A 21,036-nucleotide genomic window follows, 5' to 3' on the forward strand; every position below is an offset into this window, starting at 1 on the left:
TAAATGGAAACACTTCAGTCACACCAGCTCGGCTCAGTTACTGCTGTCAGAGTCAGATGAACCAACTTCATTGTATCCAGTACCATTAAATGCTTTGTCACTAAACACACAGTCTGAGCTGTACCTGCTCCTCAGTAATGAGGTTTGGAGCCACAGCCAGCAGGCACACAGAGAAACAACCATCATCAGCCTGCCGTCGTATCTAAGGTTCATCATCCAGTGACAAAGGCAGAGTTAATCACTTAGCCAACGGGACCACGGATCACTCCACACCTGAAAGTACTGCGGGCTTCTGTGCGACAAAAGCACCTCTATGCCTACAGTATGTAATCAGGTACTTACTATGGTGTTTTGTGGGTAGTTTCATTTTGACACTACTGGGCAAAATTCCCATAATAAACTTGGAGCATATTATAATTCAAGTGTACTAAGAGAACATTAGACTTGTGCACCTAATCTTGGTTTTAACAAATCTAGGCTATGACAGGAGACTTCAGATCACAGGTCATTTCAGAGAGAAGGCATTCCTTTTGGCTGTTCTACAAATGCAGATTTGCGTCCCCTCGGTGAGAGCCTGATTCAATGGCGGAGAGTCCTGCAGAGAAAGTTGCTGTTTCAGTATTGGCAACAAAAAAGGAAGACTAACTTATCAAAAATAAAGTCTAAAAGAGAGTCTGACAATTAACAAAATAAAATGTGTTTTAGAAATGAAGAGAAAATGTTGCTAATAGTTGTGTCTTCTGCTAACCTCACAGGCTCACAGCTGCAGCCTCAAGTTCACGTTTATATAGCTAACGTTAGCTCACTCCTTGCTGCTACAGACCACTTGCGGGGAGCACAGCGGGCAGCAGCTCCAGAGATAGACTCCCAGTCAGCAGTGGCAACAACCCAAACCCAACCAGCGCAAACCCCAGCTCAGTGGAACCAGACAAACTTGATTCCCCGCCGCGTCAGCACACAGGTTAGACCTGGCGCTGCTGCTGTGGTGACACCTGGTGCCAGGGTGTTTGCGCTGGCTAAATTTGAGCCACTAAAGCCTCTGACAGAAGGGCCATCTCTCGAGCTGGCGCAAGCTCTCCTCGAGGGAAGCAGTTCACAGCGGCGGGGAGTGAGGCGGAGGGACCGTGGGGTGGCTAAGGTTAGCTTGCTAATTCTTGCCTCATTTTGGTCTGACTACCTGAGAAAGCCCCATCTTTAATCAGATTTTAGGTCTGGTACAATCATCACTGCTGTCCGCTTATAATGTCTTCAACAAGTGTCTATTCATGCCACTGTGCTCAAAAGCCAACTCCATCTAAAGGCCCTGACACATCAAGCTGACCTGAATGAAATCGTGCTATTAAAGTCTGATCGTAGTGTGGGTGGGTGTGTAAACACTACAGCCAACAGCCAGCTAATCAACAGCACAAAGAGAGAAAACTATCAGTCAACAGCGTGTATTTGTATTCCACAGAATAAAACAGAGGGACAAAGAAAACAGAACAAGCTACCGTTATATCTGCTCGGAATATAAATTGAGGAAATGTTTGGGGCATTGATGTTTTTAGCTTGTGATCTTTGCCGGTAGGAGGAGAAAACGGGAAACACAAAAACAAAAGTCCTGAACTATTTTAACGAGGCGAGGAGAGCTGAGGTGTGTGTATGTGCAGCACCTTTCAACAGCAATACAAGAGGCAATTTAAATCATTCACATAAGACATAAAAAAAGGCATCAAGACAAGTTATAAAAGAAATGACGAGGCATATAAACACACATATACCAGTGTGGACTTAACATGTTCATCTGTGTCTCAGCTTCTCTGCACGCTCAGCTCATTTCAGATGTGAAACAAATGCCAGGCAGAAGTAAAAGGACACCAGCAGTATCTGCCTGCAATTGGCATTAGCTAACAACCTCAGATCTTATCAGTGTGAACAGATGACGGTGAGAGAAGAAGTTCTGGTTGTGATGCTGACAGAAACGGAGAGAGACAAAAACAATCTGACTGTGAAAAAGTCTTTAAACTTTGAGTGAGCAATCAAGTGAATAGCTCTAACGTTTTGAGGCCCACTTCAGGATAATTAGGAGATGTGTCATCGCCGTTTCTTTAACTAGATGATTCTGTGAGCTTGTGATGAGAATATATTCATGGAGCGAAGATGCGGAGAATGCAATTCTGACCTCAAGATAGGACATGGAGACGCTGTACAGCATGTCGTCGCTGGTCTCCTCAATGGCACGGAACAGGTCGTTGAGCGTTCGAACGTAGATGCCTGGCTCCTTGTCCGTCCCCAGCATGGTGTATGTCTTCCCACAACCTGACATGGAAAGGAAAAACTTTTAAAGTTGTGTTTATGTAGAATCTGAGAGCAATTATAAACGGGATTATTGGACTATTTGTCCAGAAATGTGGCAAGTTTCCCCCCTCGCTTTTCCAAGTGTGGAATTATTGTTGGCGCTGCTGTTTCGGTCAGAGCCCAGCAGCTACCACAGTTTCCATGCTGCACTTTGGTTGTTCCACCATCCACCATTTCCATGATTGGGATAGTCACTGCAAAGAATTTTTATTGATGCTCTTTGGTAAATGGGGATAGTCATAGATAGCTACCTGAGAAAACAAAAGTGCTACCCTCTTCCTGGTTTGGTAGCGCAATGGTTGAGCCTTAATTTTCCCCAGAGATCGTACCCAGTGGCAGACAGAACCACAAAGTAAAAGTGAGACTAATAGGAACCAATCTAAACACTGATGGTGTCATTATTCTGTAGCCTTACGTTGTGCAATCAACATTTAGTTAAAGCAAAAGAAGTTGTCACAGAGGACTGCAGGAGTCCCTGAAATGAGTTAGCATTTTAGCATTTTCGGTTCCCTCATTCTGAAGTCAGTGGGTTTTTGGTTAGATGCCAGCATGTGGTTGATACAAGCTTAAGAGACTTTTGCCTTTAATGTACAGGACAGTGTGAAATGGGGAGACAGAGAGAGTGGGGGGACGACATGCAGCAAAGGGTTGCGAGCCGGAGTCGAACTCGCAACCGCTGCAGTGAGGCATCACCTCTATACATGGGGTGCCGGCACTATCCACTAAGCTACCGACACCCGGAGACTTTTATGTTTGTTCTACAACGTGAAATACGTCAGAAAAGCCCCAGACTACAGAACATCACGCTGAACACAGCTTTACATCCTTGCGACCGTGATCTAGTTTGTTTATAGTCCATTCATTCATTTTCCATAACCGCTTATCCTGTTGGGGGTCAGGGGGGGCTGGAGCCTATCCCAGCTGACACTGAGTGAGAGGCAGGGTACACCCTGGACAGGTCACCAGACTATCACAGGACAATTTAGAGTCACCAATTAACCTGCATGTCTTTGGACTGTGGGAGGAAGCTGGAGTACCTGGAGAAAACCCACGCTGACACGGGGAGAACATGCAAACTCCACACAAAAAGGCTCCCCCCACGAACTAGATACGAAACAGATACCCTCTTGCTGTGAGGCGATAATGCTAACCACTGCACCACTAGCCTAATGTTAGCTTTTTACTTCTGGCAAAGTCCAATAAAAAAAATAATCTCATTGGCTTTTTGTCTAGGGAACCAGGGCAATGTTAGCTTCATGTTGGCCTACAAATAAACGTCATCCCTGCAGCACTCTCTTTCTCGAAGTGTTGTTCACGCGGGACTTTTGTTCAATTTAATTTTAACCCAATGTTGTTAAATTCATTGGTTTGCCGGTACACTGTCATGAGCTGTCCATGATAAGTTTGTCAACTGTTTCTTTTCAAAAGAAAGAAGAACTTATTTCATTATTTCATCAGGTTTTTAGACTTTTTGATTTGTTTTATAAATCACGAATCACACTGGAACTAAGACATTGCTTTTTGTCATATTTAATGATTTTTAAGGCTGATATAATTGGTATTTGTTATATCAACAATGGAAGAAATGACTAAAAACATGTAATTTTTAAAAGAAAAATATAGTATTTAAAAACTTGAAGTAAGTAATACAGTAGATTTTAAACCAAACCACTTTCTGAAAGCTAAATGCTAAAGCTAAACGGGTTTACTGTGTCCTAAATGTTCAGGATGTGCTGTCTTAATTTGTCCTTGGCTGACCTGACCACACTTTTGGACGCTGGTAAACAAACACATAAACACACACACACACAAACACACACACACACACACACACACCCACTAAAACCCGTGTTTACTTCCCCACACGAGGAGACAAAGAGCTGTGAACCTCCGAGACAGATGGACAGACAGAAGGCCGGTGAATAACCTGATGGAACAACAGTACTCAACTTCTCTTTGACAATCTGTCCCTTCCCACTGGAAACGTGGGAGGAAAAGTATGACTCGTTTTTCTGATGAGATCTGCGCTAAAATTAAAAACCAAAACAGAAGCAAATAAGTACCTTTTCCTGAGCGTGTGCTCGGCTCACTGACTCAGAAAGAGGCTGACCAGAGATTGTGCACCAGAGAGTTAACACATGTAATTGGTGGATGATACACCTCCATCCAGACAGAGTGTGCGGGTTCTGTGTGACACACACACACACACACACACACACAAACCTGTGGGTCCGTAGGCAAACACGGTGGCATTGTAGCCTGATATGAGGCCCTCAATCAGCCCTTTGGTTGTTGCTCGGTACACTTCCTCCTGCACAGGAAGAAGAAAATAAACTGAAAAGGTTCAAGTGTTGAGTGTAGGGACACAAATGCTGTGCCACGTTTGTTTAGAGAGTTTTTTGTTTTATGTTAACTTTAACTTTTGCCTGACCTGACTGGCTGAGAAGTCGAACGCCACGTCAAACATGTACGTTTTCTCCCTGGAGCGGTTGGCACGCAGGATGTCGTCCGGGTCCTCCATGGGGTCCATCAGAACCACCATCTAGTGATGGAGAGACAGGCAAAGACAGGAAAGAGATGACAGAATGAAAAAAGGAGGCATACATTATGAGATTATGAGTGGATGTCAAGTCTTTAAGCCCATACTGACCTCTGAGCAGCCAGTTAGCTTAATGATACGTCTCTTGTTAGTCAGTGGAAAGTTGAGCTAATGAGCAAATGTGTGCTCGGCTCAGTGAGCTGTGGTTCAGCTTAAAAAACTGGTGAAAGCAAATGATCAAAAGGATGGCTGTTATGTTACTGAAATGTAAAATAACTGCACCACCTCAAATTGGCTGGGACTGGACAGCTCACAGATCAGAAAATCATAGTTTCACCAAGAGCTACTGTCACTGGCGGTTTGTTGGGATAATAATAATAATAATAATAATGTGTTATAATTACAGCTGCAACAGGGAAACAGTACCACAGGTACACGGGTACACTGCACAGCTGGGCCATCAGCTGTCAGGGCTCGCTCACACAAAATCCAGATGGCTCTCTGTCTGATGCAGATGTCTGTTTCTGCTGAAACCCTTTGCATGTGGTGTAGATCAGGAAAATGTGAAGACATCACACAGCCTTTCGCCAAAAAGACCGAAGACTCAGGATGAGACAAAACAGTTTCAGAACGTTGCCGGCGGATGGTGTCACTCAGCTTATCAAATCACCAGCAGCTGGTTTAAGAATGTAAGGTATGTCACCTGTTTTAACAGCCAGTCGGTTTGCAGCAGAGTCCTCTGGCCAAGTTAGTTCAACTGTCCTCAGGCAGTGTGTTCGCTCTGACAGCCGGAGCACGTCTCATTTACAACCCTTCTGCCGTTGACATGTTTGTCGGTCTTCGTCTACACGGTGTGTCAGTGTCGGATGGCGGGTTGCTGCTGCTGCTTGCTAGCCTAGTCACTGACTGATTATCGGCCCTGATTATTGAAATAATTGTGGCGTATTTATTATGCATATTTCATCTGATGCCTGTTTTCAGCATTTCATCACTACTAGAGATGCAACTATAGCGAGTATCTTACTGTCACTATTCTCATTAATATTTTAAGAAGCTGTAAATTGTGTACAGCTGGTTGCAAGCTTGAACTCAAACCTTTTGGTAGGTTTATTTTTCTGGTTCTCATTTTTAGCCCGTTTTTCTCCTTCCAATGTTCAATTACCCATGAGTATATGAAATGGCATTTGAAAAAATGGAAATGTCAGTGAAAGCTGTCTGCTGCAATGTATGACTGTCATGGTGACACAAACAGCATCTGTTCAGATCAGGGACCCTTCATTGCATGTATGCATTATGCAAATGGCCATCCACTCAAGCCATCTGCCTTACTCTGAATCCTGCTTATAGGACATAATGACCCAACGTGTCAAGGACCTTCATATTGAAGCATCTGGACGAGAAGACAAGCGGCAGGTTGCGATTGCTAAAAATGTTTGTTTTGTGCGCATGACGGTCTGAAGAGTCTGTGTATTCATGCTGTATGTGAGTACACAGAGATTGAGATGCTTCATTGTTCCAATTGTGCCATTTGACAAAGCCTAACCCACAATTAGCAGCAAACCACAGCTCTCCAAAAGAACATTTCAGGGACAAACTCTGAACAGAAGCGACGCGGCACGACGTCAGAGCAAAATATTATAATACTGTTGACAAATGGTTGAATCAGAATGAGTGCAATTGGCTTGACAGGTTGTCCACAGCCGAAGGAAAACTATTCCCCTCACAGAGTTGTGTGTTTAAATCTCCTGCAATGCAATTGGCAGAAAAGTCAATAACAATAAAGAAAACAAGGCAGAGAACCCTTGAGTTTATTTCAGGTATGACAATGGGGCAGCTGGGACTTTGCCAGGGTTTTCAGCTGACCGGCTCTGTTCGGCAGCAGGCCTGGAGAGCCCTCTGAGGCCTGTAACGCTGAATCACCCGGCTTGTTTGATGACCCCCTCAACCACTGAGCCGCTCACTTTGAAGCCTCTCAATTGAAATTCAAGAGGAGAGATAGGGAGGAAGAGGAAAGATGGAGCGGCGGGAGAGATGAGGCAACACTTGTTTGCCCTTCAAGTTGACTCATTTACTGAGCTCAAAATACGTTTTTTTTCACGCTGCTTTTTCTGAGAATAGTTTATGCTTTTCTGTGGCATGCACGTGAAGAAGACGTGGACAAACTGTGCTCGAGACACAAAGAGAGCACGTGAGATTGAGACAGCAGCATGTGCAGCAGTGGATGCAACTCCTTCCTCCCTCCTCTTCTTTTTCCCCATCCTCTTAACTTCCTGCCTCTCCTCTAGCTTTTCTGTGCGCGCCGTCCAGCAGCAGTGACGTACGAGTTCTGATCGCATTTCACAGGAAAGATATTGTGAACAAGGGAGCACTTCTCCAAGTATCAGCGGCACTTAAGGTCAGAGGCACTTAAGCCACTTAGTCTCAGACAATCTGATGACCTTCAGAACCAACACACGAGTATAGTCAGAAGAATTAGTTTCTAAAAACATGGCAAAGAGACAGAGTGATGAGTCAAAATGTTTTGAGTTAGAAAAAAGGGACAGACAGGTGGACTCATCTACAAATGTGTCCATGGTAGATAAGGGTTGGCAGAAGTGCTTACACTGCCATCCCTGACAATGCACCATGTGAAGCTTTTGTCATTAGTAGACACAGAGTTTCTTGGGTCTTTCAGCTTTATTACCCATCGGCCACGTTTACACGCACAAACTATTCTGGTTTTTCTTTTACATGCAGCCGTGCATACTCCGATCAACGTGCCTTAACATGTTGTTTATCATGTCAAAGTATGGAAAAGTGGACCATCTGGAGGTGCTTGTGCCATTTTGCTTCTTTCAACCTTTCTGAAAAGGCTGGCGTTATTTGTGCATAGCCAGAAATCTGTCAATATCCAAGTCTTTCATAGTATTTAAAAGCAGGTGTGTTTGTGCTTGTCTTTTGGGCGTGCATCTCTATCTTACAGCCTTGTAAACTGTCAGTTTGTGTGCAACGAATAGAGCTAACCATAAACAGGCCAGAGGTCATATGTTGCAAACCGCAGTAATAACCCCAATTGAGATGCATGTTCCGAATGCGCTGTATAAATGTCCAAATAATGCTCCTAAAGCCACCAAAATATCTGCATATACCACGTTTTAATCAGAAAATGCTACATTCATAAAAATATTGGAACATATGGAATAATACTGTGCATATAAACACAGTCACTGTCTTCCCAAAATGTGACTTCACAGCTGTTTGTTAGCAACCAGACAGAGTTGAGTGCCAGCATGTGTTGCAGGAGCCTACTTTAAGATGTGTGATGGTACAGAGTACAGACACACAGAATATACACAGGCTGTGTTATATATTATAGGCTATATCATATTATAGTTCTAAATGTACGACACATGTTAAGGAGGTTACGAGTGGATTACTACAGCAGACTGATTAGGGTTTTTGTACACTTCATAAATACATTTTGAACCAAAACACAGCATAAATAAAGCCTCTTAAAATCAGGAAGGAGTATTGGCAATCATGTCCTAAATTGCTGACAGTCGATATGACTGTAAAATGTCACAAGCAGGAGCTGGTCTACAGTTTGCTGTACACCTCTGTTCCAACGCCTCCTTCTCAAAATGATGTCTTAGAGCCCTCAAACACCAAGCCAACTGTCGGGCCGTCGGTCAGCATCTGTCGCTCGACATTTTGTGGTGTGTCTCGCACCGTGGGCACTAGTTTATTTGGCCGATTCAGCATGTTAAATCAGAGCCCATTAGTGAAAAAAATCAAGAGGATGTGAGATCTGAACAAGCTTGTTATAGTAGGTAGGATTGCGTTTTTAGTCATGAAGCTCTTAAACAGAAATGGTTGTTATTGTTTGTTTTATTGTGTTACAGTAAATATCTTTCGTTCTTTCAACATCTGGTTGTTAATGTGCAAACTGGCAAACTAGCATCTGCCTGTCGGTCTTCAAGTTTCGTCTTTTGAATGATGAATAGAGACTACCACCGCCTGCTAGTATGAAGAGAAATTTCCTCAGAACGTACGTGCGCATTGGCCGTTGGCTGTAGTCTTTGCGGTGTGTTGAGGTGCTACTTTGTGGCACAGACGACATGAGGCGACGCAACAGTCTGCCTTCATCGCCGCTAGTTGTTTGATAGTGGGTTGGTGTGTCTGGGACTTTATATTGTGTTTTAATATAGCACAAGACAGAATTTTGCGTCTTATTTCTGGGTTGTTTTTATTGTCAGGCTGCATGAGTATAAAATAGTAATGTGATTACGGCTCATACAGCACCTCTTTACCAAGGCAAACAGTTCAGTCCTGAGCTGTTGCATCAAGGCTGTCATCAAGTCAGTATTTTATGTTCATAAAGTCATCTGACAACACAAACATAAATACAACTTGATGACAACACTCGCATAGGAAAGCTGTATGTGACAGAAAAATGGATTCTTATTACTTCACAGCATCCAAATGTGTCTGTGACATCATGCATCATCGTTTTGGAAAAGCTTCAATGTCCTCGTTCACACATAAATGTGACAATGGTGTTTTTAAATGTGTGCCAGTGTGTAGAGCAGTTTTATGGTGAGAAGAAATGGCAGTTTAGTGTGGGTGTAAGGAGACGAAGCATTTTCATAGCCGCCTTAGTGTGAACATCGCCTGTTGCTATATGCATTGAGTGTGTGTGTGTGTGTGTGTGTCTAATTGTGTTCCTTGAGAAAGCTGATGAGCATGCAACAATGCTCTTGCATAATTGCATGTATAGTAGGTATCAAATAGTGTGCTCATCCATGCACAGTTTTGTCCGTGTGCATGCTCTTGGGAAAATCATTACAGGCCAAGGGTGTTGATGACACCTCTAGTCCCATCTGTCATCTGTGTTTCTTGAGTAACAGTACCTTCTGCAGCTCCACCCAACATCCACACACAGCAGCTGCTGCTTGAGCAGACTCTATAGCGCTAATAAGTCCTCTGCTAAGACTGTAAGGTGCTGGCTCCTGTGACAGGACACTGTGTAGCAACATAAGACTGAGTGTCTGGGCATGAGCCTCAGGGTTCTGATGCCAATAATGGACTACAGCTAACCTCCCTGAGATTAGACTTTGCCAACGCAGATGCCCTTCACAGCACACTGTCCTCTGAGTTCAATTAAGAGGCTTCTGACAGACAAAGAGTCTGAGGTGAAGTACGGGTCAGTCTTAGCCATTGAGCGTTAACGTCCAGTGTGCAGAACAGGTTAAGGAACATTTGGAAACATGGCACTCTCATGGAGACCATTAAATCTCCCACACACACCCTCTTTCTCTCTCACACACACACAGTTGCATGGAAACATGTACTCATACACACATAGCAACTAAGAAAGCAGTATTTCATGTCCTCTGTAACAAGCAAGTCTGTGCAAGCAGGGTGGCAAGAGGCATGACTGACCACGAGAGCTGAGGCCAGCACACACCCACGCAGTGTGCTTGGTGTTAGCGTGAGAGGAGGTGTCGTCTGTTGTTTTGTTTTTGTTTTTTTACACTAAAAACATTAAGCAGCCTGTTGATTCAGTGACCGTAGCAAAGTTCGGTGGCTAAACAATAATGAAACTTGATTTTAACACCATCAGGGTTAACACAGAGAATTTTATGGCCGCACGTCTTAACAAAGTGGCAACTATTAGTCAATTTATCGATGTACAGAAAAGTTATCAACTATTTTGAAAAATGAATAATCATTTGAGAGCAGATTTTAGGCAAAAAGTTCAGTTTAACATTTGTGAATACTTTCTATTTTCTTACTCTTTCATGACAGTAAATTGAATATCCTTCAGTTTTGACTGCTGATTGGACAAAAAATGGTATTTAAAAACAATGGAAATTTGGGATGGGACCAAACTTCTAACCATGAAAATAACTGTCTATGTTTGGATGAAGCCTGTAATTTATTTCCACATTGACTGACCAAATATATCACACAGCCACAGGCAAATCTGTAAATTTTTTGCAAACTATTATCGTGCTAAAATCTCAATCATCATTATTATTATTATTATTATTAAACGTCAGACTGATGATTCATTCACAGTGCTCATGTTAAAACTGACACACAAAGTGCTTCATAGGATAAAATTAAACCATCATTCACAGGGAGATGAATGTAAAAAAAAAAAAATAATAGTGACATTTATTGCTCATAAATAATTTAAAATTCACTTTATAAATACGCCTCTGATTGCCATTTTACAGAGCACCGTGTAAGCTTCAAAAATATTAACACAATCAGTGAAATTGGCAAACAGCCAAAAGCAGTGTTATCCATATATCTAATCTCCTTGGCATATTAACTGCAGCTATCTCTGCTACAACCACGTGTGCGCCTGGTCTGAGGAATGTGTGAGGTGCGCACGTTCTTCCTTTATAAACACCAGTCTGTGTGTAGGAAGAGGCGTATGCGTAGCTTTTGTGTGTATGCATTGTTTATGCATCTGGTCCCTGGTGTATTACCGAGCCAGCGGTTAAAACTCAGCTGGAATCTCTCTGACAAATGATATTAGTGGCATGAATAAGATCATCGAACTTGACCGAAGATTGTGATCTTATTTCTTAACAATAGGAATATGAAGCAAGTAAATCCAGCAATCCTAAATTCCTCACTAACAGCAAGGCAACAGAGATAGTGCACAAAAGACGCCTCTCCGTACTTTGTTCGACACTACTGCTTGTTTGGTCGTGACTGCAAAACCTCACCTCAGTGAGTTTGAGTCGCTTTTTAGCAGTATGTGTAAAATGTCCGCTGCTCTGACCATCCTGCTGTGCTGATTTAAATGGGGATGTCTGTTCTACTCTCATTCTGTTTCTATGATCATCAGGCAGTCAGAATCAGCAGAATCAGCCTCAGAAAAGCTGACCGATTCATCCCCTCTTATTTGCTGTTCCTGAATCAGTGGACAGCTGCACAGCAACCACTCTATAAACACAACTGGCACAACACAGCAAACACACAGAACCTGATAAGATTAATAGAAATGTTCTGGTGTTGCTGTTAATGAACAAAGTGGTGGGCAAGCTGTAACTATGGCGATGATAATTAATCACCGGGACATTTGGCTGCGACTCTAATATTCATAAGAGCACATTTATCAGCGCTCTGTTTGTCTCTTTGCCAGTGTATCTATTTGTCTAACCTCCTGTTGGTATTCGTCTAACCTTTCGATGTTTACAGTCTAAGAAGGGAGTTATCTTGATCAATAATCATGAGATGAGTCCTCAACATGATGGTGGTTAATCCGATATGACCTTTAGACCCTATATCAGCACTTGAACTTCTATTAGGAGACTGGTTCACTGCTTCAGCTCGTTAACGATGGTCTTTCAAAGATCACAATATTAGTAGACAAAGAAATCTCTCGACTGTGGTCCAGCTGAGTGATGTCAAGGTCAGATTTTCCACTGGGGTCTAAATTGCGTCTTGTTGCTCTTTCTTCTGGGACCACTCACCCCTTTTTCTCTGACTAATTGATGGCCGCCACTAAAGGAGACGTCAGGTTTGACACAAGCGGGCCAGAAGCCTGAAGGACCCACGAACTGCACGGGGTGAAAAGGAAAGCAATTTCCTGCTCGACGGCCTCTGTAAACGTGGTGTCATTTTTAGCAGTTTTAATCATGCTGTCCCCGTCCACAATGGACATCACAAGCTACAGCCACTTTTCATTTGGATGCGGGGCTCGACTCAATTTAACGTGACCCCGGGGGCTGACAAAACAAATGGTCAGAGCGTGAATTTACACACTGTGGCTATGAAAAAAAGAGGCTCCTGAAATATTCATATCCTCACAAGGATCAGCCAAAGTCAAAACAACAGCTTGCTTATGCAGCGACATGAAACCAATTAGCGTGATGGAGTTATCTAAATGCCATAAAAAGCGGCGGGGTGCGATGGAGCACCCTTGCCCAGCGCCTTTCTGGGCTGATGGCTTTTCTAATCAACAGGACCTGCTGTTGTGGTTGTTAAAGCGGCAGGGTTGACTTGGTTGGCCATCTTGCTGATTATAGCACTGCTAGCTCCCACCGCCGATCCATAATTCAAAGCCTGGATGTGGTACGGTTTCACGAGCCAGCCTGCCTTGGTTGGTTCTCCCTGACTCGCTCCACTACTGTGTGCCAAGTGGCGAACGCTGCCAAGACGACCAACAAAAGTCAACAGTTGTGTAGACATCAGCGGCTTTTATAGGCACTGGTTTCATTACAACTAAATGATGGCTCGGATCCCTAATAAAATGACAATAGAGCAATTGCAAATCTCAATCATATAAAGGGCCTGCAGTTCACTGGCCGCCACTCAGACTGTAATAACAAAGTTTAACTGGAAGCGAAATTAATGGCTCCAGTATTTTCCATGATAATCAGACAAGCTTCTATCTGGTCTCATTGCCAGCAGGTAAAACTGGAGAGAAACTGAAGAAATATCCTGTTAAACATTTTAGGTGTAATTAACAAGACGATAAATAGTCGGATAAGCAGATAAATACAGCTGCTACAAATAAAACCTGATATAAATAAGGAAAAGAAACTCAAAGAGAGGCATTCAACAGATGGAGGACACTTAGAACCACATGCAGACTGGGTCTGAATCAGAGCGATACCACCTGTACACACTGGTGTCACGTTTTATTGCTTATATGTGTCCTGTCTTTATTGCTCTGGTTCCAAAGGTCACAAGGTTACATCGTTTTTATCGAGCCCGTACAGTTGACCATGCATGTGCTACAGAGATTAAGAGGCGGGCTTTTATGTGTGGGTCATGTACTGCACCAGTGTCATATCTAAAGTGCATGTCCATCTATATATCTTGTTTTTCCCCAGACACACCATCCTATTAAACCCTCATCTCCATGTGACATCGGTGTTACCATGGAAGCATGTTTCTAATTCAGTTTGAACTGCTTTGTGAATTTGTGCGAAACTGGGGGTCTTCATCAAAGCTCCACTAAGGCTGTATTAGTTTAAAGGTCCAGTGTGTAGGATTTGGTTGCATCAAGCAGTGAGGTTGCAGAACTTAAAACTTTTCTGTGTGCCAAGTGTCTTTGAGAACTATGGCTCCTTTATAACGTAGATGGATTCACATTAAAAATAATCAGTTGATCCTCAGTAGGGTTGCAGGGGTATACCATGAAAGCGTGTACTGTAGTATGAACACTGATGGTTATCATACAGAGTGCAGTTGATCTACAGAATTGAAAAAAAAAAAAAAAATTTAACCACAGAGAATTTCACCTGCCGTGCACATCTCCTTTGCTCTTCAACTGCTTGTCAGACCTCTCTATAAGGCTCATTGTAAATGAGAATAATTGTGTAAAACCTTATACTGTGATATTTTCTGAGACAGCTAACGTACAATGACAATCTCATACCATTGCAACCCTGATCCTCAATCAGCTGGCTACACTGTGTGTTGACAGATCGGCACTCTCTGCACACATTTCACCATACCCCTTCCCTTATCTTTGGGTTGCACAATGACATAAGGGCAGAGTCGTTTAGCGATGACAGCTATCTGCTGCGTCAAGAATACCCCAAAGAATAAAAGATCAAGATCACAAAAAGAAAGCAATCAGGTCTAAGCGCTGACCTTTACAGGGCAACCTTTCAAGCTGTTCTTTCAGAAACGCAACCGAAGCTTTGGAAAGTCCAACGGGCACAATTGCGGCTGGTTATCTGATAGAAAACCTCAGAGCTGCCCTCTCTGCACCCCAACAATGCTACTGTATATCCCGTTTCAGGGGCTCTTGATGATCGCAGGTGTGTGTTGGATCACGGTGTACCTGATACAGGGTGCTTGATAGCGAGGCCTGCGCTTCATTTGTGGTTACATAAGACGTCTGGCTGTGGCAAACGAAGGCCAGATCAGTACAGTCAGACGAGGGGCGCTGTAATTCAGACTGAGATGCGCATATGTGCACCTGCAGACACAGACGCTCGCAATAGGATTCCCAGCCTCTTACGCAACACAGTCAGAGATCTTGAAAGATCAGGAGATGGATGAGAGAAATGCTTCTGTCTTTCTTTCTACATCCTGTTCTTTTTTTCTCCCTTGCTCATTGCCCTTGTCGTTTTGGTTTTAAGGGCATGATGCGCACACCATACAATACAATACAATAATAAAAAATGTCAGGTATTCATGTGCCAGATGTTCGTATCTTTTAAAAGAAGTGCAAAAATCCTTCCTTTTTCTTGCGGTACAAATTTCTTTGGTATTAATGACACATTCTATAACGCACACATTGTTGAGATATCCTGCAAACTAACAAAAGACAATCCCAAAAGTACAACCTCCTCAGAGGAGATAGTTAGGCTGATTACCAGCAAAGCTTTTGTTTATCCACTTGGTGCCATTACAAACAACAAACATCCAAGGGTACACCAACTGGCAGGGAAACTCGGGAGTTCGGTGCCAGACACTGGCACAGGCTGCTGGCTCTTAAAGGTCAGAGGTAGCCTTAAGGCCAGAGGCTCAAGGTCAGCCACAACACACAAACTAGGACAATCAGCGATTACCAAGACGACAACACACAGACATCCACACATACACACACTACACAGAGTCAAGTTACAGCTCTGTGATCTTTGTGGGTCAACATCAAGCCACAGGATGAACATGTGAGTGCCAGAGGAACAACTTAAGAGGGCAGAGGAAGCTGTATAGCTGTACTTTTGGCATAAAACAATGAGGTCAGTGAAGGAACTCTCAGGATTACAATCAAGTCGAGTGGAACCCTGAAGAGAAGCCTGCCTTCACTCAGACTCATATGTGTCCTTCTTTAATATGACTGCTACAAAATGAAGCGTAAGATGTAACATTCCTCTCTTTGAAATTTAAAAACTCAGGCAAGATATTGTGAATTTAGGATTTTGTTTTATCTTCTTCTAGTCACTCTTGCCGTGCATCTGTTCGTAACAAGTCATTATGCAGCGAAAACAAGAATGACTGATAAACACCTTGTAATGCTGGAATTGGTCTGCCAACAAGTATGAGCTGCGTGAGTCTGCCCAAACATCTGAACGAGGACTAATTGCTGCCCTCAAATGAAACACCAGGTTGTAGTTTTGATAAAGAAGTCGATATGCTCCACTTTCAGGTGGTTTAAGCCGTGAGAACACTGTTGCTAAGCGACTGACCACAGAAACGGTGAATGATAGTTTTTGCATTTCAACAAAAGAGCAGACTTATACTGATTGATAAAAAATAAATATATAACTTTCATAGGCTTTAAAAAAAACATCACCAGCTTATGTCACACCATAAACATGGAACTGTAGTATCAAAACAATGACAACATCCAACCACCTCTTCAGCCTGATTCACATAGGACTACCATTAACAGAGGACATCGTGTGATTTAGAAATTACCCTCCTATGGTTGTGTTTGTGCAGCACATTCACACATGATAAGCAAAGTCTGTATTTTACTCAGATTTACTGACACTATCCTGAAGATATGATGCGCGTCAAATCTTGTATGTATAATTACCAAGGCAGCCATCGTAATACACGACCAGGAAAGAAGTGAAAAGGAGGTGCAGAGAAAACAGAAAACCTAAACACAACCCTACGTCACCGTGATGCCGATTAGCTTGGGCTAATATTATCACACGACCTGTGTTTGGCAAAATATGTTTTTTTATTTGCAGTGAAATTTTTACTTGACAAATTACTGACACGGCAGATTCTCAAGGGATTAAGATCAGAGATGACCTCCACAATTATTACAAAGTGCCCAGGTAATACTAGCCGTGTGTGTATAAGGCTTTAGCTGACTTCACAGATGACTGTACTAACAAAGAAAAGCGAACAAGATGGATGAAAAATACCCTCAGTTAATAGGCCCGTTTCCACTGCAGGAACCACCCCCGAAGGACAGAGTTCCGGAACTTTTACGGGGGCTAAACAAGTCCCTGCCTCGGGGTAGGTACTCAGAACGGCCCCGAAAAACTCCTGGCTGGGGCTTGGGGTTTACTGGGTGCTGATTGGATATACTCAAGGAGGGCTGTGACGTCAACACAAAGCAACAAAATAGCCGGCATTTTTAAAACTCAGCAGATGAGGGTTAGCTCATTCATATAGCTTCCACCGCCATGTAAAAAAAACTCACTAAATGGACCGTGAAAAAAATATTTGTTCCAGCGGATATCTTAGTTACAACATGATTGAGCTAGCAAAGCAGTTTTGTGTTGATATGTGTGGTATTTATTCAGTTTTGGGAAATCACGATGTCTAGAAAGCATCAGCTAACAGCAGCAGCAAAGCTAACATCAGGACGTCATCTGTTAAAAGCCTCCTGTACGACATGAAACTACTCCAGTTAGCTCAATCATGTTGTAACTAAGACATCCGCTGGAAAAAATATTTTTTTCACGGGCCATTTAGTGAGTTATTACAGACACCGCTATCGGCGTCCCTACGTCGCCCCGGTCAAAATGGTCGCGCAACGATTACGTCACATCCAGAGCCCGTAACTTATACAGGAACCCTCCTCATACTCCGCTCTCTCAGTGGAGACACGGTGGTTGAGAGTGCCAAGCGAAAGGACGTTCCTGTAGTAGTTCCTGCCCCCCAAATAGTACCAGGAACTTCTTCAGTGGAAACGGGCTTAATAGGTTAAGATGAAAGGGGCTGCAAGATTCACAGGACAGCTGCATGTATGCTGGGTTGTTTTGGAACATACAGTTTGAGTAAAAGATTGAGTCACATTAACTCATATTTAGCCTTTTGTTTTTTATTTTACCTGAACATTGTGCCTGGATATCTCCATTATATAAAATTATTTAATCATTCCTGTTGAGCTTCAACAGATATTAGATGTAGTTGGGATGGAAAAATGTGTTTCCAGCAAGATCAACCAACTTGAATTTTGCATCCATCAGTGCATAACCATTTGGTACACATGAATATGTATCATCCATCAGAGTAACATTTCTGCATAATTATAACAGAGAACACACTGACCAGTTCTGCTGTTTATGAAAATGTATTAACCACTCATCTCCTGTTGTTTTGTTGTTCTTTTTCCACTGTAATGATAAAACATGAACATTATAAAGTGTTATGATTTACTGCATCATAAATATAAAGATCTCTCAATAGTGTTTTTCTGCTTTTAATCTAATGATATATTAGATTAAATGCAGAAAAATATGTTTTGAAGCCTTGGTAAGTAATGCCCTTTGGGCAATCTTTTCAGAAGGCGGCGGCAGCACGCTGTGCAAGGATCCATTTAGTACAGTGTCAAGTTAACTTCACGCCCATGTTCACACGTAATGACACTGGTAATTGCAGAATAGTGCTAAACAACGTGCTATTTTCAGGCATTTCAGTCCATTTTTGGTCCATTTTTTGCTTCCGTCAGAAATGACAGAGTGGGGAGATGTCATTTGTGTGAAACACAAAAGCAGCCATTAGTGTTTCCAAGTAGCTTCAAGTCTTCTGTGGCCACAGCAGGAAATGAACTTTCCACAGGGTTTTAAAAATACACTCTGCACTGTCTTTTGAAGATGAAAGATTAAAGAGTAAAGAAATATAGAATAAACAATAGCCACGAATGCTCGCAGCCCCATGAGACAACACAGATTACACAGACAACAGAATTGTTGGGTGGATGGTTGGGTTTTGAGAATGCTGAGTGCCAAAATGTAGTGTCCTTTATAGATATCAGTATGCATATCAGATCTGCTTGATTTTTGAGTGTGCTGATGTAATTTGGTCACCTGGAAATCCAGATGCCCCGCCCCTAGCAAATTCGACTTTGCTCTGCACGGGGATCTGGCCCCAACGAGCAGAGCCCATTAAATCGCCATCGGACCAATCAGATCAGTCTATCTGACAGAGGCGGGCTCTGGGCGGGCGTAACATGATGATGACAGCGCTGCGCCCTAAGAGTCTAAAAGTAAACAGCCAAGATGGCAGCTGCCGAAGGACCGCTTCCATTCAATTTAGCATTGGAAGAAACGCTAGGCAAACTACACTTATCTTTTTCCTTGAGAGAAGAACAGAAGACTACCCTAGAAGCCTTTGCTTCCAGGAAGGACATTTTTGCCGTTTTGCCGATGGGATACAGTAAAAGCATAATATATCAGTTAGCCCCACTGTTTGGCAAACAAATGGGGCTTACTGCAATGAATACGTCACCTTGTTTTTTGCTCTGATTGCCATCGTGCTATCCAATTGCGTGCGCCGGCATTTAATATGCCTCAGTTAGTGCCACCCCTTAGGTAAGAAGGGTGTATCGGTGAGGGCCAGACTCAAAATCTTTCTAGATTTGAGTCTGAATTTCCAGGCTAGTAATTTGGTAAACAGATGGTGAACTGTGACAGCTCAGAACTGTAGACTGCATAAAATAAAGGACGTAGCTGCCGTGACTTCTCCCACTGGTTTGTGGACTCCTGTTTTGAAGCTTCAATTTCGGCATTTCAGCTGGTGCCATCTTGGGGCTTTGGAGCCAGAAGTTACCATATTTGGGAGAGACCAAAACTGTTTTTGTACCAGTCTGTAATCATGTTTATTTCTGCCGTACAGTTGGACAATTTAACATGGGGGTCTGTGGAGATTAACTCGCTTCTGAAGCCAGCCTCTAGTGGTCATTCAAGGAACTGCAGTTTTTTTGGCACTTCAGTGCTGGCTTTATTTTTCAGTCATAGAGCTTGCCACTTGGTCAAACCCCAAAGCAAACAGTATAAAACCTATGGTAAAACATTTTGCTTTCTCTCTGTTAAGTTTAAGACTACATGTCCGTAGTGTTCCAATGTCACAATTTGATTGACATCCATTGGTGCATATCATATCTATATTTCCTGTCACTACCAAACAGTTATGTACATTGATCTCTTGAAACTGCAAACCGGTGTGAAAACTTCTGGTCTATACTGTGACCTGAGGATGGACCTGAATGTGCTCTAGGTTTTATGTTATGCTGACATTTGGTAGAGATTGTTTTATGTGAGCATGCCCAGTGGGTTTTGGCATTATATTTACGTATCTTTATTCTGTTTTATGTATCTTACTATGTCATGTATATCCTTTGTTTAAGTCTCTGTGTGCTCTATGTTTCCCTTGGCTACAAAATAATTGGGGACAATAGAGTAAAGTCCGTTCAGCCAACTCCATCAGCGTGTTTGCATGGAGATTCATGTTTTTTTTTTTTTTTGTTTTTTTTTTTAAGTAAAACTGTATGTTCTTGGTTGAATATCAGTGTCTCCTACAAAATTTGATTATATTTCTGTGGGTAGCTGATGGGAGGTGCAGGTGGAGGGATCATGGGGTGCACTAGCTAGCTAATTCTTGTCTTGTTTGTGGTCTGATAAACAGAAAATTCATCAAATTCAGTGACCCATATTGCTATTTTCCAAGCAACTGTAGCTGTCATATTTCATGAGTTTCCATTACAGTGCAGCCAGTTTCGTCTTAAGTAAGTTCGAAAAAACACTAGATGCAAACAAGTACAATGTCAATGTGTTTGAGAGAGAGAGAGCGTGGGAGTGGTAGTTCTAAAAATAGAAAATCAATATGTGCCGGACTATGTTGATACTGAGGCAGGCTGCCACTAAACATGAGAAACCTTGAATATTTCTGGCTGCAGCCCTAAAATCTAAACAACAAAGTAAGGTTGTTGTTCCAAAAATGACTCAGCTCTTTCTGATCTGCTACTGTTGTGGATAAGGTGAGGTAAGGTTGGGTCAGACCACTTCCTGGCAGGTACTGTGATTTAACATTTCCATCGTTCGGTTTTCTGGAAAGGCGTCCACATGGACGAGCCTTACCAGACAAACATGTTGTTATGACGGGGGAATTACACAGAAAACACCCTTGGAGACTTACTCCCACCGGTTCCTTAAAACCCAAGACATATGGGAGGTGTTGTCTTAGTAAACACCGTTCAATCACAAGCTGCAAATCTGTCTGTCCTCAGTGCCATCTCTTTTCCCTGTCCTGATTTGCCACCTGTTGCTCTTCCCACTCAACACAGATTGTTTTTGAGTCCTTTCACATTTCACATTCTCGGAAATTGCTGGGGGTTTTTTTTCAGCTCTAATTCAGCTCAATTTGTCAATGTCTTGAGGAGATTTTGAAAGGACGCTGGACTTTGATGTGCATGTTGTTTGTTGTGAGAATCAACTGATGAGCTCTTAGCTTTG

The 21,036-nt window shown here is 42.7% G+C and overlaps 1 protein-coding gene across 1 annotated transcript in view; it reads right to left on the bottom strand.

Annotated features, from left to right (window-relative positions):
* Positions 1–21,036, bottom strand: part of kif19 (kinesin family member 19) — a 49,464-nt gene that overhangs the window by 12,587 nt on the left and 15,841 nt on the right. Inside the window, exons 3-5 of the mRNA XM_033611720.2 lie at positions 4,769–4,879; positions 4,561–4,648; positions 2,162–2,298 (exon numbers count right to left, since the gene is read on the bottom strand). Coding sequence (XP_033467611.2) covers positions 2,162–2,298; positions 4,561–4,648; positions 4,769–4,879 — 336 coding nt within the window. The remainder of the gene's footprint in view (positions 1–2,161; positions 2,299–4,560; positions 4,649–4,768; positions 4,880–21,036) is intronic.

This window comes from Epinephelus lanceolatus, chromosome 21 (genome assembly GCF_041903045.1).
Source record: "Epinephelus lanceolatus isolate andai-2023 chromosome 21, ASM4190304v1, whole genome shotgun sequence".
In the NCBI taxonomy this organism is placed as follows: Eukaryota; Metazoa; Chordata; class Actinopteri; order Perciformes; family Serranidae; genus Epinephelus; species Epinephelus lanceolatus.